Source organism: Oncorhynchus masou, chromosome 1 (genome assembly GCF_036934945.1).
Source record: "Oncorhynchus masou masou isolate Uvic2021 chromosome 1, UVic_Omas_1.1, whole genome shotgun sequence".
Taxonomy (NCBI): Eukaryota; Metazoa; Chordata; class Actinopteri; order Salmoniformes; family Salmonidae; genus Oncorhynchus; species Oncorhynchus masou.
Window position 1 is genome coordinate 64,154,801 of NC_088212.1, and position 27,199 is coordinate 64,181,999.

General features: G+C 44.2%; 2 protein-coding genes across 8 annotated transcripts in view; both read left to right on the plus strand.

Moving 5' to 3' along the window:
* fam189a1 (family with sequence similarity 189 member A1) overlaps positions 1-671 on the plus strand; it is a 141,030-nt gene extending 140,359 nt beyond the window's left edge. The window contains exon 12 of the mRNA XM_064977240.1: positions 8-671. Within this exon, the coding sequence (XP_064833312.1) occupies positions 8-223 (216 nt within the window). The 3' untranslated portion in view covers positions 224-671. The remainder of the gene's footprint in view (positions 1-7) is intronic.
* Positions 672-11,035: 10,364 nt separating this feature from the next.
* golm2 (golgi membrane protein 2) lies at positions 11,036-25,393 on the plus strand. Of its 7 annotated transcripts, none has more exons than XM_064977253.1 (10): positions 11,036-12,514; positions 19,638-19,692; positions 20,038-20,140; positions 20,323-20,413; positions 20,647-20,752; positions 20,860-20,943; positions 21,065-21,355; positions 21,946-22,092; positions 22,922-23,089; positions 23,904-25,393. In XM_064977253.1, exons 1-10 carry the CDS (start codon positions 12,188-12,190, stop codon positions 23,978-23,980), a joined length of 1,449 nt encoding a protein of 482 aa, XP_064833325.1. In that variant the 5' UTR covers positions 11,036-12,187; the 3' UTR covers positions 23,981-25,393. The 7 variants fall into 7 exon arrangements, with proteins under 7 accessions (XP_064833325.1, XP_064833345.1, XP_064833334.1 ...); XM_064977273.1 differs by having other exon boundaries at positions 22,922-23,008; XM_064977262.1 differs by having other exon boundaries at positions 20,863-20,943.
* Positions 25,394-27,199: the final 1,806 nt, after the last annotated feature.

A 27,199-nucleotide genomic window follows, 5' to 3' on the forward strand; every position in this document is an offset into this window, starting at 1 on the left:
TGGTCAGGTGATGACACAGTCACAACGCATCATCGGCAGCCCAAGGAAGCGTGCCCATGAAGACCTGCACCTCCAAAGCTGTGGGGCCTTGAGTTCCCCTTTCTCATCCCTGCGGCGTCCACCTACAGCACCAGGACCTCCCAACCCCCCTGCTCCCCTGGACTCCTCTCCTTCACCCTCTGAACGCACTCAAAGCCTTTTGTGTAGAGAGACCATCCTTTGACCGCCCTCCCTCCCCACCAAGGACTCAACCCCTATCTCTATCTCATAGTGCCCTGTGAGACTGTGCCAAGACATTAGCAGAAACAAACTCAGTAAGTCATGTCTGGACTGGATTGGCTTCTGTTCTCTCTCATATCAAAAACACCAGAATGTTATTTTCTCCCTCAAGGGATTTTTTAAAGTCTCAACCTTGTTAAACACACTTGTAAGCCAACTAAATGGAGATGTCACTAGTGCTCTACTTTATCAAAAGGAAAAAAAACAACTTTGTATTAAAACTGTGAACTGGACAGACTTGGGATGGTACTAGTTCCTGCAGACTTTGTGGATTCTAACTCTGATTGGCTGAATACTGTGTGCCACTGCAGGACAGAGAACTTTACAAAAGTGGATTATTTAACTTACCTCAATGTGTTACAATTCTTATCAGTGTTACAATAAAATATGACTTTCTATGTTGTAGTCGACCTCCTTCTTTCAACAATAGTATATCATTTGAACATTACATACATTTTTAGGAGGCACGAGAGGCGCAGAAGTCCATACTTAAAGAAGATGCATGGCGCAACTGAATAGTTTAGGAGAAGAATAAAATACTGTATCAATATAGAAAACACACAAATTGTGTAATATTTTTAAAAACCTTGGTCATTGTAACTTACGAAATATCAAGATCTTGCGGTTTTACAAACTATTCTGAATCAGATAGGTTGCCATCCAATTGGCAAAAGATTTTCAGGTGAATATTCTAAAATCTACATGGAAACAATATGCACATTTTCCCAACAGAGGTGTTTCCATCAAACTGACTTATTAGCGGATAAATGCTGTGCGTGATGACGTAGTGTACATAAAATGACTTTTGCACTTAACTTTTCATGTTCTGAATAAATCAATTGATGTTTAAAGGGATAGTTTATCCCAATTACAAAATTACATATTGGTTTTCTTACCCTGCAAGCAGTCTATGGACAAGGTATGACAGCAATCCACACTTTGGTTTAGTTTCCCTGACACTGTTTCCATATACTAACCTTTTAAGATTTTTGGCACAAATCCCATTCAAGTCATGGGACACATATTATACTTTTTCTGGCGTAATTTCCAAATCATGTGAAAGTATCTAAAATCGATTGTGAACCTCAAGAAAGTCACTTAAAGATGTTTTAAACATTTTCTCTCATTGATCCAGACAGGTGAGTGTCATCGTGACATGCAGCACTTTAGGGTGGACCCATGGGTGAAATTGGATTACATTTTTTCCGGTACTATGTGTGCACACCCCCAAAAAATGATGGGCCTAATCAAAGAAGTACATATAGAATCCCTATTAATTCAATAGGATCTCTGTGGGCCTAGTCCTAAAGATGTATCATTTAACTTTTAAAATGTACAATATTACCTTTTATTGTGGCATAACCACAACTAGTCATAATGTTTTCATCTGATTCTCAAACATTCACTTCAAAGGGCTCCTTTACTAGGCACCCGCGCACATTCATCCACTCGCAACACATTTCCCGCCTCCAAACAGAGGTAAATGGAAAGAGACATCCGTTACACAAAACACCAAAAAGTGTAATGACACATGACATTTGGTGATTGTCATTAGGCTAGAATGTATGCATCCACTGCTGTCCCACGTCTCGGGTTTCTGGCACTATTCATCTCAGTTTTCTTGAAATGTTGTTTTAATTATTGTGATAGACTTATGTTTTAACAATACGGTTTACCCCCACTATTTATTTTGCTGGAACTCTGCACCACCTTACTTTCACCCCTGGAGGCACCTACCTGTCTCAATCAATGAGAGAATATTTATAATAGACAAGATGGCGATGTACACATACTTCATGGAGCAAAACACTTATTTATTTTAATAACAGAGCTTTTCCAAAATTCTAATTCTAACGACGCGGACATTTTAGAAGATAAATGTTTTGCCGAACGAAGATAGTATCACCAAGTTAAGGTTGGTCGGAAATTGCTGCTACGCCAAACAGTACCTATCCTGTAACGGCTACATCAATATGTATTAGAACATTTGCATGAAGCTCATGAAGTTCTGAAATAAGTTATGAAGTTCATCATAACCTATTCCATCTGCTTATAAACTCTGCATGCTTTTACATGTTGTGGTGGTAGTAGGCTACAACATCATCGTTTACGACATGGATTTTCTATCAATATTTACGCATAAAACCTTTCCATCGCAATTGTTGCATAATCTATTTTACCTACCCCAAAATATCTGACCTTCTTCTACTTTAAATGTGTATTGTCACAGCCTCCCAATTCATTTATTTCTATTATCTAGCCATGTGGATCTGCCTACTGTTCTGGAGTGTGAATTCATTATACTTTGTAAGACAAAAAGGGATGGGACAAAGAATGGGGAAAGGGGGAAAAACTGCCCTACCAACTAACCCTAGACCCTTTAAAACCTCACCACTATCTGATCCTGCACCAGGCCAGCAGCCTGGGAGGACTGGACACTATCTTGTAACACACATTGTAACTCTTCTGCAGTAAAATCACGTACACCCAAGTACTTTTCTGCAGCACAACATATTTTTTTCTGTGATTTATGTTCCATTTCTGCAGTACAGTTGATAACGATGGGTATGAACCCTAAGAAACACACTTACTGAAACGCATGTTGTTCCTATCAATTTCTATAGGCCTTATCCTACTCACAGGAATCCTCTTAGAATCCCTCACCTTGGACCCCATCTTCCTCTACTACTCTCTTAACTGCCTTAGCATATGACACCTTCTGTACTACTCTGATCCTGGCAACCTCAACCTACCTTTCTCTCACCGGACACTTCTGATCTCCAGCACCATGGGTACCCCTAGAGTTAACACACAACTTTTCCCACCAATACTACATATTCCGTTGTCTTGTTTCCTCCTGTAAATTTATCACATCTAGAAATCTTCCTCCAACACCGAGGCATTGTTTGTTGTTTCAGTTGTTTCAGCAGCGGCACCTGAAACCGACGTCACCAAAAGAACATATATAAACTCCATGATGCTTCCAATTGTGGAGTCAGCATTCTGTAAGGACAGACTCTGGGAGACAAGAAGCAAGTACAGGGAGTGAATATTTATTGAATAAACAGACAGGAAACAAACCACGAACAGCGTCTGGACAAGGGACCCATGACAACATTAATGCTGACTCGGGAAAGAAACTGAGGAAGTGACATAGGGGAGGTAATTAATAACTTGATGGAGTCCAGGTGAGTCCGATGAAGCACTGATGCGCGTAACGATAGTGACAGGTGTGCGTAATGATGAGCAGTCTAGCGGCCTCGAGCCAGAGAGGGGGAGCGGGAGTGGACAGGACAGCACTGTAGGCTATCTACAAGCTGTTGGCGCACGAACCAAGACCAAACTAGGCTATTTAACACAAACGTTTTTGTGACAAAACTATTGGGAGAGTTCAAAATGTGATGAAAACACAGGTTTTATTCGGTAAATGGAAATTTAAGCGAATGTCATCAGGACTGATTTTTATCTGCAACGTGTCTGTTTGGTGGAAACAATTGGTGGGGAAATTGTCACGTTCCGACCTTTATTTCCTTTGTTTTGTCTTTATTTAGTATGGTCAGGGCGTGAGTTGGGGTGGACAGTCTATGTGTGTTTTTCTATGTTGGGGTTTTGAGTTCAGCCTAGTATGGTTCTCAATCAGAGGCAGGTGTCGTTAGTTGTCTCTGATTGAGAATCATAATTAGGTAGCCTGGATTTCACTTTTGAGTTGTGGGTGTTTGTTTCTGTATGAGTGTTTGTTGCCACACGGTACTGTTTCGGTTTTCATTCATGTTCACATTTATTGTTTTGTATTTCACAGTGTTCAGTTATTGTCTTAAAATAAATGTTTGGACACTTACCACGCTGCGCATTGGTCCTCCGATCCTTCTCGCTGAAGGGAGGAGGAATGCCGTTACAGAAACACCCACCAACCAAGGACCAAGCAGCGTGGTAACAGGCAGCAGCAGCAGCAGTAGGAGAGGCAGCGATACCTGGAGAACTGGAGGAGATTCTGGACGGTAAAGGACCTTGGGAACAGTGCCCCAAAGCAGAGCTGGAGGCAGCGAAAGCAGAGAGGCGGCATTATGAGGAGGAGGCGCACGGCGAGTGTGGCGATGCCAGGTAGGAGACCTGCGCCAACGTCCCGTGCTTACCGGAGAGCGAGAGGGACTGGGCAGGCACCGTGTTACGTGGAGGAGCGCACAGTTTCCCCAGTGCGTGTGCATAGCCCAGTGCGGTACATTCCAGCTCCTCGTATCGGCCGGGCTAGAGTGGGCATTGAGCCAGGTGCCATGAAGCCGGCTCTACGCATCTGGTCTCCAGTGCATCTCCTCGGGGCGGCGGACATGGCACCAGCCTTACGCATGGTGTCCCCGGTTCGCCAGGACAGCCCAGTGCAGGCTAATACACCTCGCCGCACTGGCCTGGCTACGGGGAGCATTCAACCAGGTAAGGTTGGGCAGGCTCGGTGCTCAAGAGCTCCAGTGCGCCTGCACGGTCCGGTCTACCCAGTGCCACCTCCACACACCAGCCCTCCGGTGGCAGCCACCCGCACCAGGCTGTCTCTCCGTATTCTGCCTACAGGTGTTCCCGCCTGTCCAGCACTGCTAGAGCCTTCCTCCTCTCCAGTGCTGCCAGAGTCTCCCGTCTGTCCTGAGCCGCCAGAGTCTCCCGTCTGTCCTGAGCCGCCAGAGTCTCCCGTCTGTCCTGAGCCGCCAGAGTCTCCCGTCTGTCCTGAGCCGCCAGAGTCTCCCGTCTGTCCTGAGCCGCCAGAGTCTCCCGTCTGTCCTGAGCCGCCAGAGTCTCCCGTCTGTCCTGAGCCGCCAGAGTCTCCCGTCTGTCCTGAGCTTGCCAGAGCCGCCAGTCTGTCCTGCGCCGCCAGTCAGCCAGGAGCCGCCAGTCAGCCAGGAACTTCCAGAGCCGTCAGCCAGCCAGGAGCTTCCAGAGGCGTCAGCCAGCCAGGAGCCGCCAGAGCCGTCAGCTAGCAAGGAGCCGCCAGAGCCGTCAGCCAGCCAGGAGCCGCCAGAGCCGTCAGCCAGCAAGGAGCCGCCAGAGCCGTCAGCCAGCCAGGAGCCGCCAGAGCCGTCAGCCAGCCAGGAACCGCCAGAGCCGTCAGCCATCCAGGAGCCGGCAGAGCCGTCAGCCTGCCAGGAGCCGCCAGAGCCGTCAGCCAGCCAGGAGCTATTCTGAAATAACTTTTTATTTTTTTAAACACATATCAAATTCGAACTTTCTTAATGAAACAGGAAATCAGTAGGTGTAGTCATTTATGGTTGTTTATCAAAGTCAGCTGGCTAACTCATTGATCCCGCTTTGTAGTATACCCCTCAGGTATGACATTGTTTGTTGTGTTCCAAACAGCATTGGCACATTCTGTACAATTTTCACACATCAAGAGCATTCAATATAAATATATAAATTGTAGGAGTATAAACTAAATCTCCATGAGGGTTAAGAAAAAAGCAGAACACCATTTAAAGCTATCGTTGCTAATTTTCTGTTGATTGCCACTCTGACACCTTCAGTGTAGTGTCTGTTCTGATCCTTGATTGGTTCTCATTCTTTGAGGTTGTAATACAATGACAAATTACACACACATACACATACACACAGGGACGGCGCTAGCCTTTAGGGGGCCTTAAGCGAGACTTGTTTGGGGAGGCCCCCACCTCTTGGCAAAACATTTTAGTGCTACCCCATCTTGACGGTTGAGAGAAATGTACGTTTTAAAGTTAGTTTACTGCAAATTCTACACATTTTGCCATAAGGCGTAGAGAAAACGTTGCCGTTTTAAAGGTGATTGACCTGTGTTTTATATGTTTCCACACTATACTGTGAAATTGTGAACATGATAATGCTATTTTAGTGTAAGAGCTGTTTGAAAAGACTGCCAAAAAATTTCAGTCTAATTTGGTGTGATGGAGTTTTGGCCTTCCATGGTGAAATCACCATGTGCTAAATTGGTTATTATAAACAGGGTGGTTTGAGCCCTGAATACTGATTGGCTGACAGCCATGGTATATCAGACCATGGGTATGACGAAACATTTATTTGTACTGCTCTAATTAAGTTGGTAATCAGTTTATAATAGCAACTTTTTACTTTTTAATTTATTTTGCCTTTCTTTAACCAGGTAGGCTAGTTGAGAACAAGTTCTCATTTACAACTGCGACCTGGCCAAGATAAAGCAAAGCAGTGCGACACAAACAACAACACAAAGTTGAGTTACACATGGAATAAACAAGCGTACAGTCAATAACAAAATAGAAAAAACGAAAGTCTATATACAGTGTGTGCAAATGGCGTGAGGAGGTAAGGCAATAAATAGGCCATAGTAGCAAGTAATTACAATTTAGCAAATTAACACTGGAGTGATAGATGTGAAGATGATGATGTGCAAGTAGAAATACTGGTGTGCAAAAGAGCAGAAAAGTAAATAAAAACAATATGGGGATGAGGTAGGTAGATTGGATGGGCTATTTCCAGATGGGCTATGTACAGCTGCGTGATCAGTTAGCTGCTCGGATAGCTGATGTTTAAAATTAGTGAGGGAAATATAAGTCTCCACCTTCAGCGATTTTTGGAATTCGTTCCAGTCATTGACAGCAGAGAACTGTAAAGAAAGGCAGCTTTGGGGATGACCAGTGAGATATACCTGCTGGAGCGCGTGCTATGGGTGGGTGTTGTTGTCGTGACCAGTGAGCTGAGATAAGGTGGAGCTTTAACTAGCAAAGACTTATAGATGACCTGGAGCCAGTGGTTCTGGCGACGAATATGTAGCGAGGGCCAGCCGATTAGAGCATACAGGTTGCAATGGTGGGTGGTATATGTGGCTTTGGTGACAAAACGGATGGCACTGTGATAGACTGCATCCAGTTTGCTGAGTAGAGTGTTGGAGGCTATTTTGTAAATGGCATTGCCGAAGTCGAGGATCGGTAGGAGAGTCAGTTTTACTAGTGTATGTTTGGCGGCATGAGTGAAGGAGGCTTTGTTGCGAAATAGAAAGCCGATTCTATATTTAATTTTGGATTGGAGATGTTTAATATGAGTCTGGAAGGAGAGTTTACAGTCTAGCCAGACACCTAGGTATTTGTAGTTGTCCACATATTCAGAACTATCCAGAGTAGTGATGCTATTCGGGCGGGCGGGTGCGGGCAGCGAATGGTTGAAAAGCATGCATTTAGTGTTACAAGTGTTTAAGAACAGTTGGAGGCCACGGACGGAGTGTTGTATGGCATTGAAGCTCATTTGGAGGTTAGTTAACACAGTGTCCAAAGAAGGGCCAGATGCATACAGAATGGTGTCGTCTACGTAGAGGTGGATCAGGGAGTCACAAGTAGCAAGAGCGATGTGGTTGATTTATACAGAGAAAAGAGTCGGCCCGAGAATTGAACCCTGTGGTACCCCCATAGAGACTGCCAGAGGTCCGGACAACAAGCCCTCCGATTTGACACACTGAACTCTTGTCTGAGAAGTAGTTGGTGAACCAGGCGAGGCAGTCATTTGAGAAACCAAGGCTGTTGAGTCTGCCGATAAGAATACTGTGATTGGCAGGTACACATCCAATTGACTCAAATGATGTCAATTAGCCTATCAGAAGCTTCAAAAGCCAGTACATAATTTTCAAGCTGTTTAAAGGCACAGTCAACTTCGTGTATGTAAATTTCTGACCCACTGGAATTGTGATACAGTGAGTTATAAGTGAAATAATCTGTCTGTAAACAATTGTTGGAAAAATGACTTGTGTCATGCACAAAGTAGATGTCTTAACCAACTTGCCAAAACTATAGTTTGTTAACAAGAAATTTCTGGAGTGGTTGAAAAACGAGTTTTAATGACTCCAACTTATGTGTATGTAAACTTCCAACTTCATCTGTACATATGAGATGAGTCATGTAAGGGTATGTAAACATTATATAACGTGGCATTGTTTAAAGTGACTAGTGATAAATGTATTACATCCAAGTTTTAATTATTAAAGTGGATAGAGATTGAGTCAGTATGTTGGCAGCAGTTGCTCAATTTTAGTGATGGCTGTTTAACAGTCTGATGGCTTTGAGATAGAAGCTGTTTTTCAGTCTCTCGGTCCCAGCTTTGATGCACCTGTGCTGACCTAGCCTTCTGGATGATAGCGGGGTGAACAGGCAGTGACTGGGTGGTTGTTGTCCTTGATGATCTTTTTGGCCTTCCTGTGACATCGGGTTGTGTAGGTGTCCTGGCCTGGAGGTCAGGTAGTTTGCTACCAGTGATGCATTGTGCAGACCTCACTACCCTCTGGAGAGCCTTACGGTTGTGGGCGGAGCAGTTGCCGTACCAGGCAGTGATACAGCCCAACAGGATGCTCTCGATTGTGCATCTGTAAAAGAGTGTTTTTGGTGACAAGCCAAATTTCTTCAGCCTCCTGAGGTTGAAGAGGTGCTGTTGCGCCTTCTTCACCATGCTGTCTGTGTGGGTGGACCATTTCAGTTTGTCCATGATGTGTACGCCGAGGAACTTAACTTTCCACCACAGAGGTGCTCCCTCTGCTGTTTCCTGAAGTCCACGATCATCTCCTTTGTTTTGTTGACGTTGAGTGTGGGGTTATTTTCCTGACACCACACTCTGAGGGCCCTCACCTCCTCCCTGTAGGCCGTCTCGTCGTTGTTGGTAATCAATTCTTACTCTGTAGTGTCGTCTGCAAAGTTGATGATTGAGTTGGAGGCGTGCATGGCCACGCAGTCATGGGTGAACAGGGAGTACAGGAGAGGGCTGAGAATGCACCCTTGTGGGGCCCCAGTGTTGAGGATCAGCGGGGTGGAGATGTTGGTTCCTACCCTCACCACCTGGGGCTGGCCCGTCAGAAAGTCCAGGACCCAGTCGCACAGGGCGGGGTCGAGACCCAGGGTCTTGGGCTTAATGATGAGTTTTGAGGGTACTGTGGTGTTAAATGCTGAGCTGTAATCAATGAACAGCATTCTTACATAGGTATTCCTCTTGTCCAGATGGGTAGGGCAGTGTGCAGTGTACAGTGTGATTGCGATTGCGATTGCGTCGTCTGTGGACCTATTGGAAGAGGAAGCAAATTGGAGTGGATCCATGGTGTCAGGTAGGGTGGAGGTGATGTGATCCTTGACTAGTCTCTCAAAGCACTTCATGATGAAGGAAGTGAGTGCTACAGGGCGGTAGTCGTTTATCTCAGTTACCTTACCTTTCTTGGGAACAGGAACAATGGTGGCCCTCTTGAAGCATGTGGGAACAGTAGGCTGGGATAGGGATTGATTGAATATGTCCATAAACACACCAACCAGCTGGTCTGCGCATGCTCTGAGGACGCGGCTAGGGATGTCGTCTGGGCCGGTAGCCTTGCGCGGGTTTACACGTTTAAATGTTTTACTCATGTTGGCTGCGGTGAAGGAGAGCCTGGTTTGTCTGGGGGCAAGATATCGGTGTTCGCGACGGGGCTGGTTTTCTTTTTGTATTTTGTAATCCGTGATTGACTGTAGACCCTGTCACATACGTCTGATGTCTAAGCCGTTGAATTGCAACTCTACTTTGTCTCTATACTGACGCTTAGCTTGTTTGATTGCCTTGCGGAGGGAATAGCTACACTGTTTGTATTCGGCCATGTTTCCTGTCGCCTTGCCATGATTAAAAGCAGTGGTTCGCGCTTTCAGTTTTGCGGATTGCTGCCATCAATCCACGGTTTCTGGTTGGGGAAAGTTTTAATAGTCACCGTGGGTACAACATCACCAATGCACTTGCTAATAAACTTGCTCACCGAATCAGCATATACATCAATGTTGTTGTCCGAGGCTATCCGTAACATATCCCAGTCCACGTGATTGAAGAAATCTTGAAGCATGGAATTTGATTGGTCGGAGGCAGCATGTGCACGGTCGGTATTCGGCCATGATTACTACAAGTTCAGATAGCTGGCTAGATTAAATACCAATAAAAAAAGTTTTATCTGGATAATTGAGTGACTGTCAGTAACTGACATAATAAGAGAACTGCTAATGCATAACCAAATTTCGAAATTGCACCTGGTGCAGTCTACAATTCGTATTCTTAAAGCTGCAATATGTAACTTTGGGTAACCTGACCAAATCAACATAGAAATGTGAGTTATAGCTCTGTCATTCTTATTTAAATCAAGTCTAAGAAGCTGTCGATCTGCTCTATGTCTGCTATTTCTATGCTTCCTGTGCTTAAGTTCGGTATTTGCGTAGTTTACTTTTAGTTTTGTACAACCTCTTCAAACAGCTGAAAATACAGTATTTTTGGTTACTGAAACGATATTGCATAGCGGTTTAGAACGTACAGTGATTCTCTACACTAGACATTGTTTGTTTTGTCACATGAACGGGAATTAGGCAAACTATTAGAATTTTAGCATCCAGGAAATGGTGAAATGATTTCTGCATATTGCACCTTTAATAGTAAATTGAGACACTAACTGAGTAAAATATATATATTATATATAATAATTGGTTGGGCCCCTTATTTCGCTTATGCCTGGAATCGGCCCTGCACACACACACATTTCCACCCGAGTCAGACACCAACATTTTTGATCATTTTCACTCATATTTCTGTCCACTGTGCGCTGCCTTGCCTACGAACACGGAACTTCAGCGCGTTAGAAATCCGAATCCAACACCCCCTCATGATCTGTAAAACCCCGTCCATGTCATTTTTCTCATCCAATGTGCTTCCAAACTTGCAAGAACTACCCAATAGAATGTGTTCTTTATTGCAAGACGTATGTCATGATTGGATAATTGTACTGTCACTTTAAACCAACCATGCACCTTGCACGCCTTGGTTACACTTCAGAAATCTGAAATTGATGGTTTGACAAACTAGCTTGTATTCTGTCTACATTAGCTAGTCTTTTGTCAATGTTACGTTAACTGTCTAACCTTTTATAACGATATAGCTAACCACTGTATACAACGTCGCTTGTGTTTCGTATCCACGAGTCAAGAGGCACCAACAACAGAGGATATGCCAGCCAAGCCAAGGTGGAAGTAGCTAAAATAACCATATCAACAGACAAGACAGGCTCGGGACGGGTAAAACAAAACTGATGTGATTAGGAATATGACCGCAAACTAGTAAGGGAAATTGTTATATATCGTTAAAATAATCGTTTACCTCGTGTAACCTTATTTCAATGAGTCTAGTAGCTAGCTACAAAGAACGTATTGCTACCCTATGTTGCTATCTCGCGTAGTAGCTCCAATGATTAGCAGTTAACGCGTAGCGACTACGTTGAATTGCATTGGATAGGGCTATAAAGGTTAGCTAGATTAACGTTTGAATACAGTATTTTCTATATACATAATTAAGATGTATCATTAGGATGGCAATAGTTGCTTTCTAGTGTCTGACTAGCACTTTCAGTGCAAACAGCTAGCCAAACCAGTTTGGTAAATCTGTGTTATGTGTTAATGCAGTCAGGTTGCTAATGCGTTAGCTACCTACTGTATGTTTACGATTAGGTGGATAAATACACTTTTTCTATCTATCTTGAAACGATTCAGGGCCCACCAGAATCGTTCAGATATTTTGACACCGGACTCGTTAGATAGCTAAATAATTTGTCACTTGCATGCTTGGCTAGTGTTTGTCCACGTCTGCTGTTACATTTAGGCCACGTCGCTGCAGATGCATTTCATCCACTGACAGCGTCGTTGGATGAATGCAAACAAGACAGGCGACAACTGTGCGGAAGAGGGAAGGCGCGTGAATAACTATTCCCCACATTCTCTGCAGCTAACTACTGCAAGAAACTCATTTGGGGTTTGATACAAATGCTTTCTTTACTGACCATCTCAGTGGCTGTATGTTTGCCGTAATTGAACGGCATGTCAGCTACCCAATTTGTTTACCAGTGGAAGCATAGGCTTATTTAGTTTTCTAGATCAGTTATCGAATACATTCTGAAATGGTTGGCTTTGGCGCAAACCGACGAGGAGGCCGTCTCCCGTCCTTCATCCTGATCGCATTGATGGTGATCATTGCCATACTGTCTTTCAACTACTGGACTGTGTCCAACAAGCAAGGGCGCCTGTTGGACGAGTTGGCAGAGGTGCAGACACAGGTGAAGCGGACCGATGCGGCGCGCAGTCGACTGGAGAAGCGCAACTCGGAGCTGATGGTGCAGGTAGACACGCACAGGAAACAGATCGATCAGAAGGATGGAGATAACAGCATACTGGATGGCAAGCTGCAGGCCCGTGAAGCACTTGTCAAAAAGTGCACCGATGAAAAGGTAGGTAGGACTAGATTACTTAGTCCATCTGTAGTACCTATGCTTCCTAGTTCCTGCATATATCAGGCTTATAAACTAACTGTGCCAGAGGTTTGACAGGTGGAAAGCAGCCTTGCACCTGCATCCTATTGTATTACAGTGGAGGGCTAAACCTGTGATGTCAACCTAGTGACGCCTACCAACATGGGTAAAGACTGAGCAGTCTCCAGCAACGTTTTGAATGCTCAAAACACACACATAAGCAAGCCAAAGTTGAGTGTGTTGTCCCAGTGCATTGTTGTTATCTAAGCCTCAGATGAGTTAGGTTGTACTGATGTGTACCTCAAAGTGACACAATTTTAAAAAATGTACTTCCCAACTCAAGGAATGAGTCTTGATGTCATTTTAAATTTAGGTTATAAACTAAAATATTGTTTATGAGTAAGTGGTTATTTTATCTACTTCAGCTATGATAGGCATCAGATCCTTTGAATCTCAAAGGTGATTTCAAAAGCCATATCATGTAACAGCTAAACTCATTTATCACAATAGCACCTGCTAACCTGGCATTGCAATTTGCAAATTGTTTATTGGTGTGTATTTGTGCGCTTATATTAGTCATTTTACAGGAGGTAAAGTCTCCCTCCCTGCTGACATGGGGGTTATGAGTCCCAGCTGGGGCCCATCTGTGTGCCCAGGGCTGGGGATCAGCCTCTTTTTACACTTACTACAGTCAGTCTGCCTCTCCCCTCCTCCTCGTCCCAACCACCTCAATGTATGTGCCTCATCAGATTGCATAAGAGGTGTGGTGAGAACAGCTGCGGGGGGGGGGCTGCTACCTTTCATTAGCATTCTGCCGTACTCACACGGATGTTTGCTCTTCGGATTGTGTGGGCTAGCCATTCCCAAGCCGGATTGTAATTTTTTAAATTACAGCTAATTTCCTGAATGTTCACCGTTGTGCACAATTAACATCTTCTGTTCAACATGAGGGATGTCGTAGTGTGAGACCAGTCCCAAATTTTTCCCAGCGTTAATCTACTCTTTGTCCCGTATCAGGATGTTACCAGTGTTAGGGTTGGGCAATGTCAACCGTAGTCCTATTGTGATTATGTACCCATAAAACATGCCCCTATTGCGCCCCTCATAAAAATAAAAAAAACGACAGTTGGACTATAGCGTGAAATTGAATGCAACTGGATGAATCATGACGAAAGATCATGTTAAACGCCTGGACAGAGGCTATGTGCAAACAATGGCAAATGTTTTCTAATATTCCTTTCTGGTAGAGGGGCAGAGCAGGTTTGTGTGTGTCTGTGTGGCGCACACATGATGATGCAGTGACTGTCTGATGAGGAACGGTCTGTCTTACCTAGGTTATAGGCCTACATCATGGGCTAGATAGAAGCAGTCTTCAGAATTTGATAATTGCTTTATTTTTCTCATAAAATAATAGTAATTTTGCATGAAGCAAAAGCATGTCCCACCAATTTAACTCTTTACAAGTGTTTTTGTGGTAGTGGAAGAAGTTTAAAATGTTTTAAGCCAAGCAGTTAAATATATTCAAAGTTCAGTTTTGTAAAATAATTGGTCTGATTGTTTTGATAGACTACACTATCAACCTTATTACTTTGGATTGTGGGGCAGTTAGATCACATTTCTTCACAAATAACTAGATGCACAGATATTACATTTCGGGCCCATACAGATATGCAATATTGTCCTTGCCCCAAAAAAATGTTCTAGTAAGCATTCTAGTACAGTTAAATAGTTGAAACACACACAGACCAAAATGTTATTTTGTTGGTGTTTAGATTTGTCTCCATTACCAGTAAAACATAACACCTTTTTATTTCACTTACTTGATGTGATGTTTTGTTGTTCATTTGTTCAGTCTCAACCAGGATTTCATCAGACATGTCAAGCAGTGAATTTTCAGCTCTGTCTGTCCATGACCTCTCTCCCTCAGTGCGCACTGTCACTGTATCCGTTTCCACCTTGTCCAGCTCTGTCTGTAACATTTCACGTAAACCCTGTTTCTTGTCTGCATTGAAGTAGTGGTCCTTGTACCGAGCATGATGGCGATAGAGTAAAGAGGCTCAGATAATGCCACTGAATCGTTTGTTCACAGCCTCTTGCAAGTTTTAACCCCACGGTCTGTCAGCAGTTTTGAGCAGGTGTTACAATGCCATGACAGAGGCTATCACGTCTGCTGCAAACGCAGTTGATGATCTTATTTCTCGAGTCAGTTGTTTGATTGGAGCTAGGAGTGTGGTCATGTTCTCAAATGCCATTGAAATGTAGCTAGCTGATAAGTGCTATGAGAACCAGCACATTCTTGGGGTGGCAATACGGCTTTCCTCAGTATGAAATCCTCGTCGACCCACTGTGCTGTCAGACTCATCATGCTCATGGGGCTAACATCATTGCTGGTCCAAATGTCAGTCGTGAAGCTAATAGCAGTGACGCCCAAAGCTTTTAGCTCATGGATGTGCGTTTCAACAATACTGTGTAACTCCGGTAGGGCGACATCTGAAAAATATTGCCTACTTGGTAGTGCGTACCGGTGCTCGACCAGTCAGCGAAAGCCAACATCATCCACGACCGAGAACGGTTGATTGTCTAGGGCAATTAATTCCATTATCTTGGCGTTAAGGAATTTTGCCTTTTGAGTTGTCTCGCTGAAATTATCGTACTCTTTCAAATGGCTGCTCGACTTGAACTTGTTTAGTTGTTGGAAGTATTATTAGTATTTTTCAGCTTTTGTGGCATCATCTACGTTATATTGGTATGCAGGTCAGCTTTAACATCGGTTTTAAACATCAGCATTGGGCCGATGTTGGCATTTTTAGCTAATATTGGCCGATTCCGATATGTTTACCGATATATCGTGCATCCCTACAAATAACTACACTGGCTCGCCTACTACACTTTTATCCACTCTCTTACAATACCACAGTGTATATTCAAACTGTAATAACAGAGTACAGAAGACAAGGAGGCATTGTTCAAGTTTAAAATAAATGTAAAGCTGCATATGTAAATTTTTGGGCAACCCTGACCAAATTCACGTAGAAATATGAGTTATAGATTTGTCATTAATTACGTTTTATTGGGTGTTTCTCAATGCATACTACCGTGTTCCGAGCGGTCAGAGGGTGAGTCCAAGTCAATGTGTGTGAAACGGAGCACGGGGGGCACTTTTCGAATGCGTACTCCGTTTGTACATATTTTGAAGCATGCATCCACGCAAGCTTCAACGGAAAGTATGCACAGAAATGTGACGCAACCACGTAAAAAATGATAACATTTCTTGAAATACTTGGCGGTCATTATTTGAGCTGAAGCGAGAGAGAACACACCGGAATGAAATGTTGCTTATTCACATCTTATATGTTGCCTGACTACAATTATTATTTTTTTAATCTTCATACGTTAATAAATACATGCTGTGTTAATTTTGGCATGTCTACCTGCCTACAATACTCACTGTAGTGTGTGTGTGTGTGTGTGTGTGTGTAGATTGCAAGCCTATAGTAAGTCAATAGGGCTAACTGGCTAGCTACTACTGTTAGCTAGCCAGATAGCCACAAATCATTTTTAGCGAGCTAGCTACCTACCTTGCATAAGTTTTAGGTCATGTTACCTGTTGAACTCGCTGGCTAGATTATTATGATTCACATGTAGCTAGCTGATAAGTCAAAAGTTTGCTTTGTGTATATCTTGTTTTGTTTCTATTGTTGGCATTGTCCTGGCTGGAAGAAGGTTTAGTGAAGGTGCAGCGTGAGAAACATTCTAACATTTTTGTAGAAAATGAATGTAATAAAACTATCTTCATTAGATAAGTATTCAACCCCTCGAGTCACTACATGTTAGAATCACCTTCGGCAGGGATTACAGCTGTGAGCCTTTCTGGATAAGTCTCTAAGAGCTTTTCACACCTGGATTGTACTATAATCATAGTAATCATGCTGTATTAGCATAGCCTAGTTATGCCTTACTCCTCTCATTCTAGTACTGCTGAAAGGGCTAAAGGATAGAGAATTAATACAATGTCATTGTTTGAAGTGCTTTGCTTTAATGTTTTGGTTTCTGTCATCACATCTGCAGTGTTCTTTGTGGGTGCCAAGAAAGAGCACTGTTATTTTCCACACAGCAGATTTGGTGGAGAAACTGTGAACCACTCGGTGTCTCTCTGCAGGGAAGGTGACAGCACAAAGCTTTTATCTCCACAATGGCTGACATTGATGCTGTAATTACTGACACTCCTCTTCTGTGCATTCTGCCTCATTAAAGTCCTGAGCCCCTCATTCCCTCCCTCTGTGGATTTGATTCAAGCCCTTGGTTCTCACTGGAGAATCCACCATTGTGATTTGATTGGTGGCTAGTGGCAACTGATGGGGATGAGAATCTCGTTTGTGGGGGAGGTGTTTGTCTCTGGGACAGTCATATAGAGGTGCCCGAATGGATACTATTCCTTCCTTAGCCTATAAATAACGGTTCCTTTACTCATTGAGCGGTTCCTTCACTTTCACTCCCTTCAATGAACAAAAAGGAGCACATAAGGAATATCAGGCATGATGGCAGCCTAACACACTGACGTGACAGTCAGGATTATCAGGCACTATTCCACACGGCTATAAAATGTTTAATGACTGGGCCAATGGAGCTATCAGAGAGAATCTTCTTTGGGAGAGACTAGTATTGAATTCCACATATGGGGCAGGCAAACAAAGTAGGGATCTCTTTGGACACGCGGTTACTTTCCACCTGGGAAGGGTAATCCCAGCCAGGCATCCCCTCGGTGTTTGCACCATGCTCAAATCGATTTGTTTTCTCCGGGCTGGGTTTGATGTTTTTGTCCTTTGATGTTCATTTCATGCATTGAGGGTGGTAGAATACAGTAGGTCTATGAAGCTCCTAGGTTTGATGGTCCTTTACCTGTGTTTTTAGCAGCTGGGATCTCCTGTCCTTACACTTATGACAGTTTTTTTTTTTTTTTTGCTCATTCTGAGTGGTTATATGTTTGGCTGGGCTGTAGAGACTTAGTCAGACCCCAGACAAGGGACAGGGTGTAATTGGGTGGAGGGCAGAGAGGGGCCTGTCTGGATCAGTCAGGGGCTCAGGAGGACAGAGCTCTCTCTCGTCTGACAGATTCTCACTCCGCCTGCCATCTGTGGCCTCTCAGCCACTGAGCTGACTGGACCTATATGGCCTGTGTTGGATTTTGGACAGCTTGAGTGCTTTCAATTAGATACGCTTTGGTATATTCAAAAAGATGGGTATTGCAGAGATGACGTGCTGCATCTAACAGTATAATACAATAGTATTATTGTTCTATATAGTGAATGTATTTACTTTGTGCATGGTAGAGGATAGGATACCCAGGAGAGGATACCAAGTATTAGGCTGTGCATGTGCAGTAGCTCCCTCAGTGAGGAGTACTGCCACTGAGTGCTGCGATGATGGCTCCCTCTTCAGGTCACTGGGCAACGTTGGGTGCTGGGCCGTCTTTTATTGTGGTCAAGGTAGGGGGAGGGGAAAGAAGGGACAAAGGAAAGCAAACTGGACAAATTGGGATTTTTGTCTCCTTTTGAAATAGGCTACATCTGGCAACGGTGTATAATATAACCATTGCAGAATTAGACAAATATGAAACTGAGCACAGGATTTATGCATAAGTTAAGCTCATAATGCCTTTGTAACAAATCCACAGATGTTGAGCTCAGAACACAAATGCCTATTATTATTTGGTGTAGCATAATGTTGCCTCAGCCTCGCCTCTCTTTTTACTGTGTTCTATTATGTTCAATACAACGGTAACTGTATTCATAAATACACGTTATACAGCTCAGCCTACGTGGCCACACAAACACCTGTCTGTCAAACTTGCGTAAATGGACACACAAATGTGCAGAATACAGATACTAGACATGTAGACTCTCTTCACATTCTCTGTCCCTCTAAGCATGCACAAATAGCGTTCCGGGGATGGCCTTTCAGTCCTCTGTTTCTCTCCCAGCTGCATTTCACATTCACCTCCTCCCTTCAGTCCCCTGAGATCAATGCCTGCACCCCTCCCACCGCTCCCTAAATCTACCTCAAAGCCACAGCCGCTCTCCTCTGGTTGAGGCAACAAAAAACACTTGGGATTGAATTTTGTCTTTGTACATGTATGAAAATACATGTAGTAACCCCTTAGCCAGTCAGTGTGTCATAATGTGTAACGGGCCAATAGCGCCTTGGTCTGATTTTAAAGTGGTTTCACTCAAAACCCCTCGAACACAGAAACAGAGAAAATGTCTAACTGGCCTTCTCTGAGACGACCCTTATATCCTGAATAGCAGACAACTGTTATTTTAATCCTGAGAGGCTATTGGGAAGTCAAAACAAAAGGCATGGACTTGGTCAGCTGCTACAGAATCAGTGTTTTCACAGAATACAATCGTAATCAGTGTGTCCTTGTACCTCCAGTCTGACGTCAATCGCTATCAACAGATTTGATTTCAATCCATAACATACAGCATCCAGTTTAGTAACATCAACCCAAGTGTCACAGAACACTAGAAACCATTTCTCTATTACAGAAAGAGAATGTATAACTATGCTAAACATTGTTAATCACTCTAAACTAAATGTGAACTTTATTCTCTTTTAAATATTCCTATTACAGTGAGCCATAGCTGGGGCTCTCTCCATCAGGCTTCATTATGAAGGGTAGAGGAGATCCAATGAAGGCTGCTGCTCTGTGGGCTGTTCTGACTGCCTCAGCCTGGCTGTCCTTTAGGATCTCCTCCATCTGATCTGACTCAATATCTGGCTGCGGGTGGTCCTCCAGTCACTCGGCGGGTCAGACGCAATGACTGAGATGGGAGTGTTTTGCAAGCAGCATTTTCACTCAACAGAACCTTTTTTTTATGCAGCTAGATATCTCTACTGTTGCCGAGCTGACATTTGAAATGCTATTGCATCTGAACATAGTATAAAAATGGTATCTTTCCAGTTAGGCGAGTTCAGCCATGTAATGATGTAGATGTCCTGTTAAACCGGTTGTGTTTGGAATTAAGATGAGCACAAAGAGTTCTGCTAACAAAGTGTACTGGTGACCTTTCCTCAGACTGATGTTCTTTTCTCTCCTTTCCAGATGAAGGTGCAGGGTGATGTCACAGCACAGATGTCGGAGATTGTGAGGCTGAAAGGTAAGAACAGACACTGTCCAGCAGAGAGCACACTTCTGTTGGAGTCTTAAGGCTAGGCTAGCAGAAAGCAGTATGAGCTTGTATTACCACAGATAAAGCCTGGAGCAGTAACAGCAGTTTGCTTAATGCTGTTAGTGGTGTTAAGATGTTTCATCTCAAGTCCCCCATGTGCCAAGTGGACTCCAATGCAAACAGATTTGCAATGTTGTCGTTCCTTGTTTCTTTATTGAATTATTGTCTGACATTAAAGCTGTAGCCTGATATCAGTGCATGTTGAAATTGCATTTGTCCATACACTATAACCTTAGGGTTCATATTCTATGTTATTTTGGGGGGGGGGTGTAGAGCAGCTGAAGGAGCTGAAACAGGAGTTTATGAGGCAGGAGATCCAGCTGAGGGAGGTGAAGAAGAACAGCACCAACCTGGAGAGGAAGTTGGAGTATGAGAGGTACAGAGAATGAACTCTCTCAACACATCTTTCATGTTTTTGCTCTAGGCTCTCAATCACAGCAAAGTTGAGGTTATGATGACTATCGCACCAATATAACCATTGGTTTGGAATTTTGACAAGAGCTTCATTGCTTTTCTCTCTGTGATTTTTGTCTAACCAATTGTTTGTGTGAATGATAGTTTGCAGTGTGGGCGTCAAATCACTCAACTAATGGACGAGTATGAAGAAGCTAAAAAGACCCTGGAGGAGGAGGTGGTGAAGCTGAGAAAGGTGAGGCCCTCTGTCAGAGCTCCTAGTCATGATGTCCCTGCCCCCGTAATGTAAGTGGTTGTCTACCACCCCCTGTTGGTGTTCATAGATCATACACTATGTGGAATGTCCTTTGTCCTGGATGTCAGCAGTTCTGCACTTAGTCATTGTGACTTTTGCTTACCCAGCGATAGTAAAGGTGATTGTATTAATCTCTTCCCTCTCTTTTTCTCTGTCCCTCCCTCCCTCTGCAGAGTGTGCTGGATAGCAGGAAGGTTGGAGCTGCAGAAGGAGGGACTGAGGTGGAGACCGCAGGAGAGCACCCAACTGTGGCCACACACCGAGACACTGACCTCAAAGGTAACATTACATCCAGCTCATATACATTCTGCCTCTAATGTTTCAGAGCTAACCCACCCTCTCTGCCTCCACCCCATCCATTCTTCTCTCTCTCCCTCCTGGGATAGAAGATTTGGGCAAGCCTGGCAGTGATGCTGGCATGCCTGGTATTGAGGACAGTGAAGTGGGAAAAATAGATGATGTGCAATATGGTGAGTATTTATTCCCTCTGGTTATTCTACTTTTGATAACGATTCTGGTAGTAAGATTAGTGTAAAATATCATTGTCAAATTTCAACTGGAACTTTCCTCCTACCCTCTCATTCTCTCCAGCCCTGAAGAAGCCAGCCATCACCCAGAACCACATAGAGATACCTGATACTGGGCTAAGAGAGGTGGGGGCCGGTATGGGGGCAGGTGAGGGGGCTGGTCGAGACCTCACTCTGGACCGGCCTGTGCTCCAGATCCAGGACAAGGTCATAGGGCTGGGGCTGGAGGGACGAGTGGGGGCCCTCCAGCAGCAGCCCCCCCAGGCGGTGGCAGACAGACCCATACTCTTTGATGAGGACAACAAGGCAGCCATCCAGGCAGATGAGTTCGGAGAGCAGCACAGACCGCTTAGAGGTATGTCAGCTCACACTTCACACACTAAATATTTGCATTTTCAGTTTACTTTATTAGCTTTGCTGCCCAGAGACAAAGCCAGTTATGCAGTAATGCTTTAGTGGTGACATGTTATCGTGTGTCTGTCATTGAGTTTGAGACCTGAGGCCATGGCCTGGGTACAGCTCTGACTGGGCTCTTAATGGCTGTGTGCAGCAGAGGCCCCGCTGCTCTTGGCCTCTCCAACTCCACCACTAGCTGCTATAAAACGTGAGCCATGCTGGCTTCCTGTTTTCAGTTCAGGTTTTTTTTCATGGAATGTTTGTGTAAAAAGTGGAGGGAAATGTATCGTTGGCGCAGTGCTCTGCTCTCTGTTTGGCAACCTGTCTTTTTAAAGGTGATTCATCCTTTTCTCCCAGAGATTGAAAACATGCTCCTTCAGACTGTAGGCTAGCTCTCTGAAGGAGCACATTCCGTACTACAGGAGAGAGTGCCTCTCTACAGTGCCTTAAAAATGAAAAGCCCAAAAGGATGACCAAATTTCAGGTGAAAAGAAAAAAACAGAACAGAAAAGGTCATTGATGCTACCTGTTTTGCTGTCTCATTTTTAGCTCCTGTCAATGTGATGAAAGTGGATGGTGTACAGAGGAAAGGGGCAGGACTGCCTCTACTTCCTAACCCCGCCCAGGTGCCCAACCCTATAGAACCTCTGCATGCCAGAGACCCCAAGCCTGCTGAGCCCCTGCGTCACAGACAGAGTGAGTGCCTCCAAAGGCTGGTGGGGATGGGAGGGGGAGACTGAATACCTCAGTACACAGGAGATGTGACACATGGTGACTGTGGTTGTGTCTTTCTTCTGACCTTTAGCTGCAGCGTCCCAGTAAGAAGAGCTTCTCTCACTTGCAGATGTGTCAAGGTTACAACATAACCTTTACAATTACATAAGCTATTTTCGAACGCATTCTACAGTCTGAGCCCTATCTAGAGTTTTCTTTCTCAAGGCTGCGTTGGGTCTACTATAAGCGGCTGCCTTCCCTAGCTATCAGGGTTTTAACAAACCTTCCTCAACACTGCTCATGAAGTAATACATATTAGAGGTGCTGTCGCCACAGACTGAAAGAGATGGCCAGATGCCAGAGTGCACACACAGTGGGAGAGGCCGCCTGACTTCAAGGGTCTCAGGGTGTTCCTTCCTGCTGCCTGCCTGGCTTCAGCTCTGCTCCCTCCCCCCCTTCGCTGCCTACTCTCCAAACAATACCCCAACCAGCTGCCCTGCCAGCTTCCCCTCTCCTTGCTTCATCTTCACACTCTCTGCACCACACACACACGCTTTCCTCCAAGTTTCTTTACACATATCACTTCATTGCCAATTACTCTTTTTGTCTTCCCAAATATCCCCTTACACATATACACTATGCCTCCCTCCCATACCTTTACTGTCCAACCAATCACCACCTCCTTCATCCCCTATGTTTTTTTAGTTTCATCATCCTCTCTTTCATTCACTCTCCATCCTTTCTCTTCTGACTCTGTCACAATCTCTTTGCTTCCCTCCCTTCCTGATGGGGCCCTTCTCTGCCTCTACAGGCCGTTTCTTTGATGAGAACGAGTCCCCTGTAGATCCGCAGCACGGCTCAAAGCTGGCGGACTACAATGGGGACGATGGGAACGTGGGTGAGTACGAGGCGGACAAGCAGGCCGAGCTGGCCTACAATGAGGAAGAGGATGGTGATGGTGGGGAGGAAGACGTCCAAGGTGAGCCAGGCCAGGGGTCTTCAAGTCCAGCTGTATCACCATTTCTCCCTCCTCCACTCCTGCTGTCCCTGCATTAGACTGAGTACCACCAGCTCGGCCAGAGCTCACAGCACCCTGAGTTACCCATCATTCCTGTCTCAGGAACATCCATAACCAACCGCCCCTCAGGGTCTAAGCCTGAGGCCTGTTCAGTGGGTCATTTTAGGCTGGAGGGCAAGCCTCCCATCATTGTATACCACAATCAAGCCCTATACCTCTACATGTGGGTGGGGGCGCTTCTCCCCCTCAGTGACTCCACTCCAATGTCTGCATGCCTCATCCAGCTGTGCGCTTCCCCACTATCTGTGCTCCACCACCTGTTTGTGCCCACTGGTCATCTGTGTACACCTGTAGTAGATTAGTAGATGCTGTGTTTGAGTAGTACTTGACGTTTTAAATGCATGTGCGTTCCTGTCTTATCATTATTGTACGGCTGTCATTCATTTCTCTGCGACAGGTTAGGTTGTGAAGTATTTTGTGTTATACTTTTTTAATGGACCAGGTAGATCCATATAGGCCCTTAGTCATTGAACCACTTGATATTGACATTTTATAACTGCTATTGTTGTCCCTGCCATTGAACAGGCTGTGATAAAAGTAGTGTTAGGAATTCTATGGCCAATATGGGACTAATATGTACAGTATGTTGCTCTTCTATGGAGTATTCCTAATGATAATCTTCTGGGATTTCCTTTGAAATCTATCTAGCAGATGTAATTTAGGGATGAGAGAGATGACTACTCCCTGATTTGTTCTGTCGTCAATCTCCTTTCAGATGATGAAGATCGAGACACGCAGGGAGACCGGGCAGTGGACTATGGGAAGAGACGTCAAGCCATCGACATTCTGTAAACCTTGTCCACTTGCTCTAGGATCTGGGGTAGAAAATTCGAACAAAAGCGTTTATTGCTCCGCATTGTTTCAATTATGCTACGGATGTCATTCTTAGGACTGGTTGAAATCACGAAGATGTTTTTAGCTGCGTCTCTTATGGCGATGGACAATTCTGAAGACACGATTACAGATTATTATTCCATGAAGCAGTTTGACCTAAAACCATGTATCACTGAATCGATAAAACAATTCATGATAATATCATTCTGTGCAGCCGTTGACTTGCAACTATTTGTTTTATAAGTTATTTGGTATTAGAATTCCTTAGCTATTACATTGATATGATGCACCAGAGTGCTATACAGTATACATTTTTTTTTTCTTCCCATGACCGATTTATGAAGGCTTTTGTTTTGTTTACTACTTTGAATGAACTGTCAGCTGCAAGAATAGACTGAAGTGGTCTGGAAGAGCCAGTTTGGGCCAGAACCTCGCTGTCTTGGATGACTCTGTTGCTGACAAGATCACCTAGACTGGCAGGCATGGCATATTGCTTGAAGTTGTCAACTTTAATTTGACTTGTCTTTACCTAAAAAAGGAATGTTTCCCTTTTGATGTGGGACAGCTGTTGCTTGATAAAGAAAAATAACTGAACTATTGCTCCAAACTGTGTCAATGAATTTGACAGGACAGTTTCTTTGGCACTTTCTCATTGTTGGACTCTTGTATGGACGCCCACACTTCAAACACAGCCGCGCCAACCAACGCAGCGCTTCTGCCAAGGACTTCTCATGGCTTCTTAAACCTATTTGTTCACCTTATTTCTGTCAGACAACACTCAAGTGCTCATTCTGTCTTACAATTATGCTGTTGTTATTAATGCATGTAATCTTTATTAATCAACCTGAAGAACGTCTTTAAGCTGGAGGCAATACTTAGACCAGTTTAGAATTAGGAATCCTGTGGAAGACTAAATGCACATCTGTCCTGCTATTATGGACTACAGTAGGCATAGATGTACATATTTGAATTGTTTATTTTAACTGTAGGACTCAAAGGACTATTCTTCCTTTAAATAATAAGCATAATCAGTTTTTGTTTAAAAGTTTGATTTTTTTTCTCATATGGAAGGTCGGCATATTGAATGTACGCTGCTGATTTGGTTTTTCAAGATCATAATGTAATTAAGATATTTGGGTAGTTAATTGTTACAAAACTGAATTTAGATGCTAATAGATAACTGTGGAACCAGTGAACTTGTCCCCAGCTAAGTTTTCCCTCAAATTCCAACGTGTTACTGATCTGCTGGGGATTACTAAAAGCTGTTGGTATCACTGATCTTGGGGGTAATTTATAATTTCATACTGAAGAATAAATAAGTGGTCATTATTGATACAAGGAATTAAACAATTGTTTCTGTTTCCCCCTGAATGCCTTTTGATCCATGATTTGTTAAAAATATATATTTTGTTCTCTAACCTCTTGAGAATGTGCATGTGAACTGTACTTTACCTGAAAAGGTGACTGACTGGCAATGGGAAGACTGCATGTGATTGTGGCAGGGATGCTCGCCCATGTTGACTCCAATGTTTTCCACAGTTGTCAAGTTGGTTGGATATCCTTTGGGTGGTTGACCATTCTTGATACACACTGGAAACTGTTGAGTGTGAAGCCCATCAGCGTTGCAGTTCTTGACACAAACCGTTGCGCCTGGCACCTATTACCATACCCCGTGCAAAGGCACTTAAAAGTTTTTGCCTTGCCCATACACAATCCATGTCTCAAGCCTTAAAAATCCTTCTTTAACCTGTCTCCTCCCATTAATCTACAGTGATTGAAATGAATTTAACAAGTGACATAAGGGATCATAGCTTTCGCCGGGTCAGTCTGTTATGGAAAGAGCTGGTGTTCTTAATGTTTTGGATACCGAGTGTATACACTAAACTCAGCAAAAAAAGAAATGTCCCTTTGTCAGGACCCTGTCTTTCAAAGATAATTGGTAAAAATCCAAATAACTTCAGATCTTCATTGTAAAGGGTTTAAACACTGTCTCCCATGCTTGTTCAATGAACCAAAAACAATTAATGAACATGCACCTGTAGAATGGTTAAGACACTAACAGCTTAGACGTAGGCAATTAAGGTCAGTTATGAAAACTTAGGACACTAAAGAGGTCTTTCTACTGACTCTGAAAAATGCCAAAAGAAAGATGCCCTGGGTTCCTGCTCATCTGTGTGAATGTGCCTTAGGCATGCTGGAAGGTGGCATGAGGACTGCAGATGTAGCCAGGGCAATAAATTGCAATGCCTGTACTGTGAGACGCCGAAGACAGCGCTACAGGGAGACAGGACGGACAGCTGATCGTCTTCACAGTGGCAGACCACGTGTAACAACTGCACAGGATCGGTACATCCGAACATCACACCTGCTGGACAGGTACAGGATGGCAACAACTGCCCGAGTTACACCAGGAATGCATAATCCCTCCATCAGTACTGACTGTCTGCAATAGGCTGAGAGAGGCTGGACTGTTGTAAGGCAGGTCCTCACCGGCAACAACGTCGCCTATGTGCACAAACCCATCGTCGCTGGAACAGACAGGACTGGCAAAAGTGCTCTTCACTGACGAGTCGCGGTTTTGTCTTACCAGGGATGATGGTTGGATTCGGGTTTATCGTCGAAGGAATGAGCATTACACCGAGGCCTGTACTCTGGAGCGGGATCGAGGTGGAGGGTCCGTCATGGTCTGGGGCGGTGTGTCACAGCATCATCGGACTGAGCTTGTTGTCATTGCAGGCAATCTCAACGCTGTGCGTAACAGGGAAGACATCCTCCTCCCTCATGGTACCCTTCCTGCAGGCTCATCCTGACGTGACCCTCCAGCATGACAATGCCACCAGCCATACTGTTTGTTCTGTGTGTGATTTCCTGCAAGACAGGAATGTCAGTGTTCTGTCATGACCAGCGAAGAGCCCGGATCTCAATCCCATTGAGCACGTCTGGGATCTGCTGGATTGCAGGGTGAGGGCTAGAAATGTCCAGGAACTTGCAGGTGCCTTGGTGGAAGAGGGAAGTATCAACTCACAGCAAGAACTGGCAAATCTGGTGCAGTCCATGAGGAGGAGATGCACTGCAGTACCTAATGCAGCTGGTGGTCACACCAGATACTGTTACTTTTGATTTTGACCCCTCCTTTGTTCAGGGACACATTATTAGATTTCTGTTAGTTACATGTCT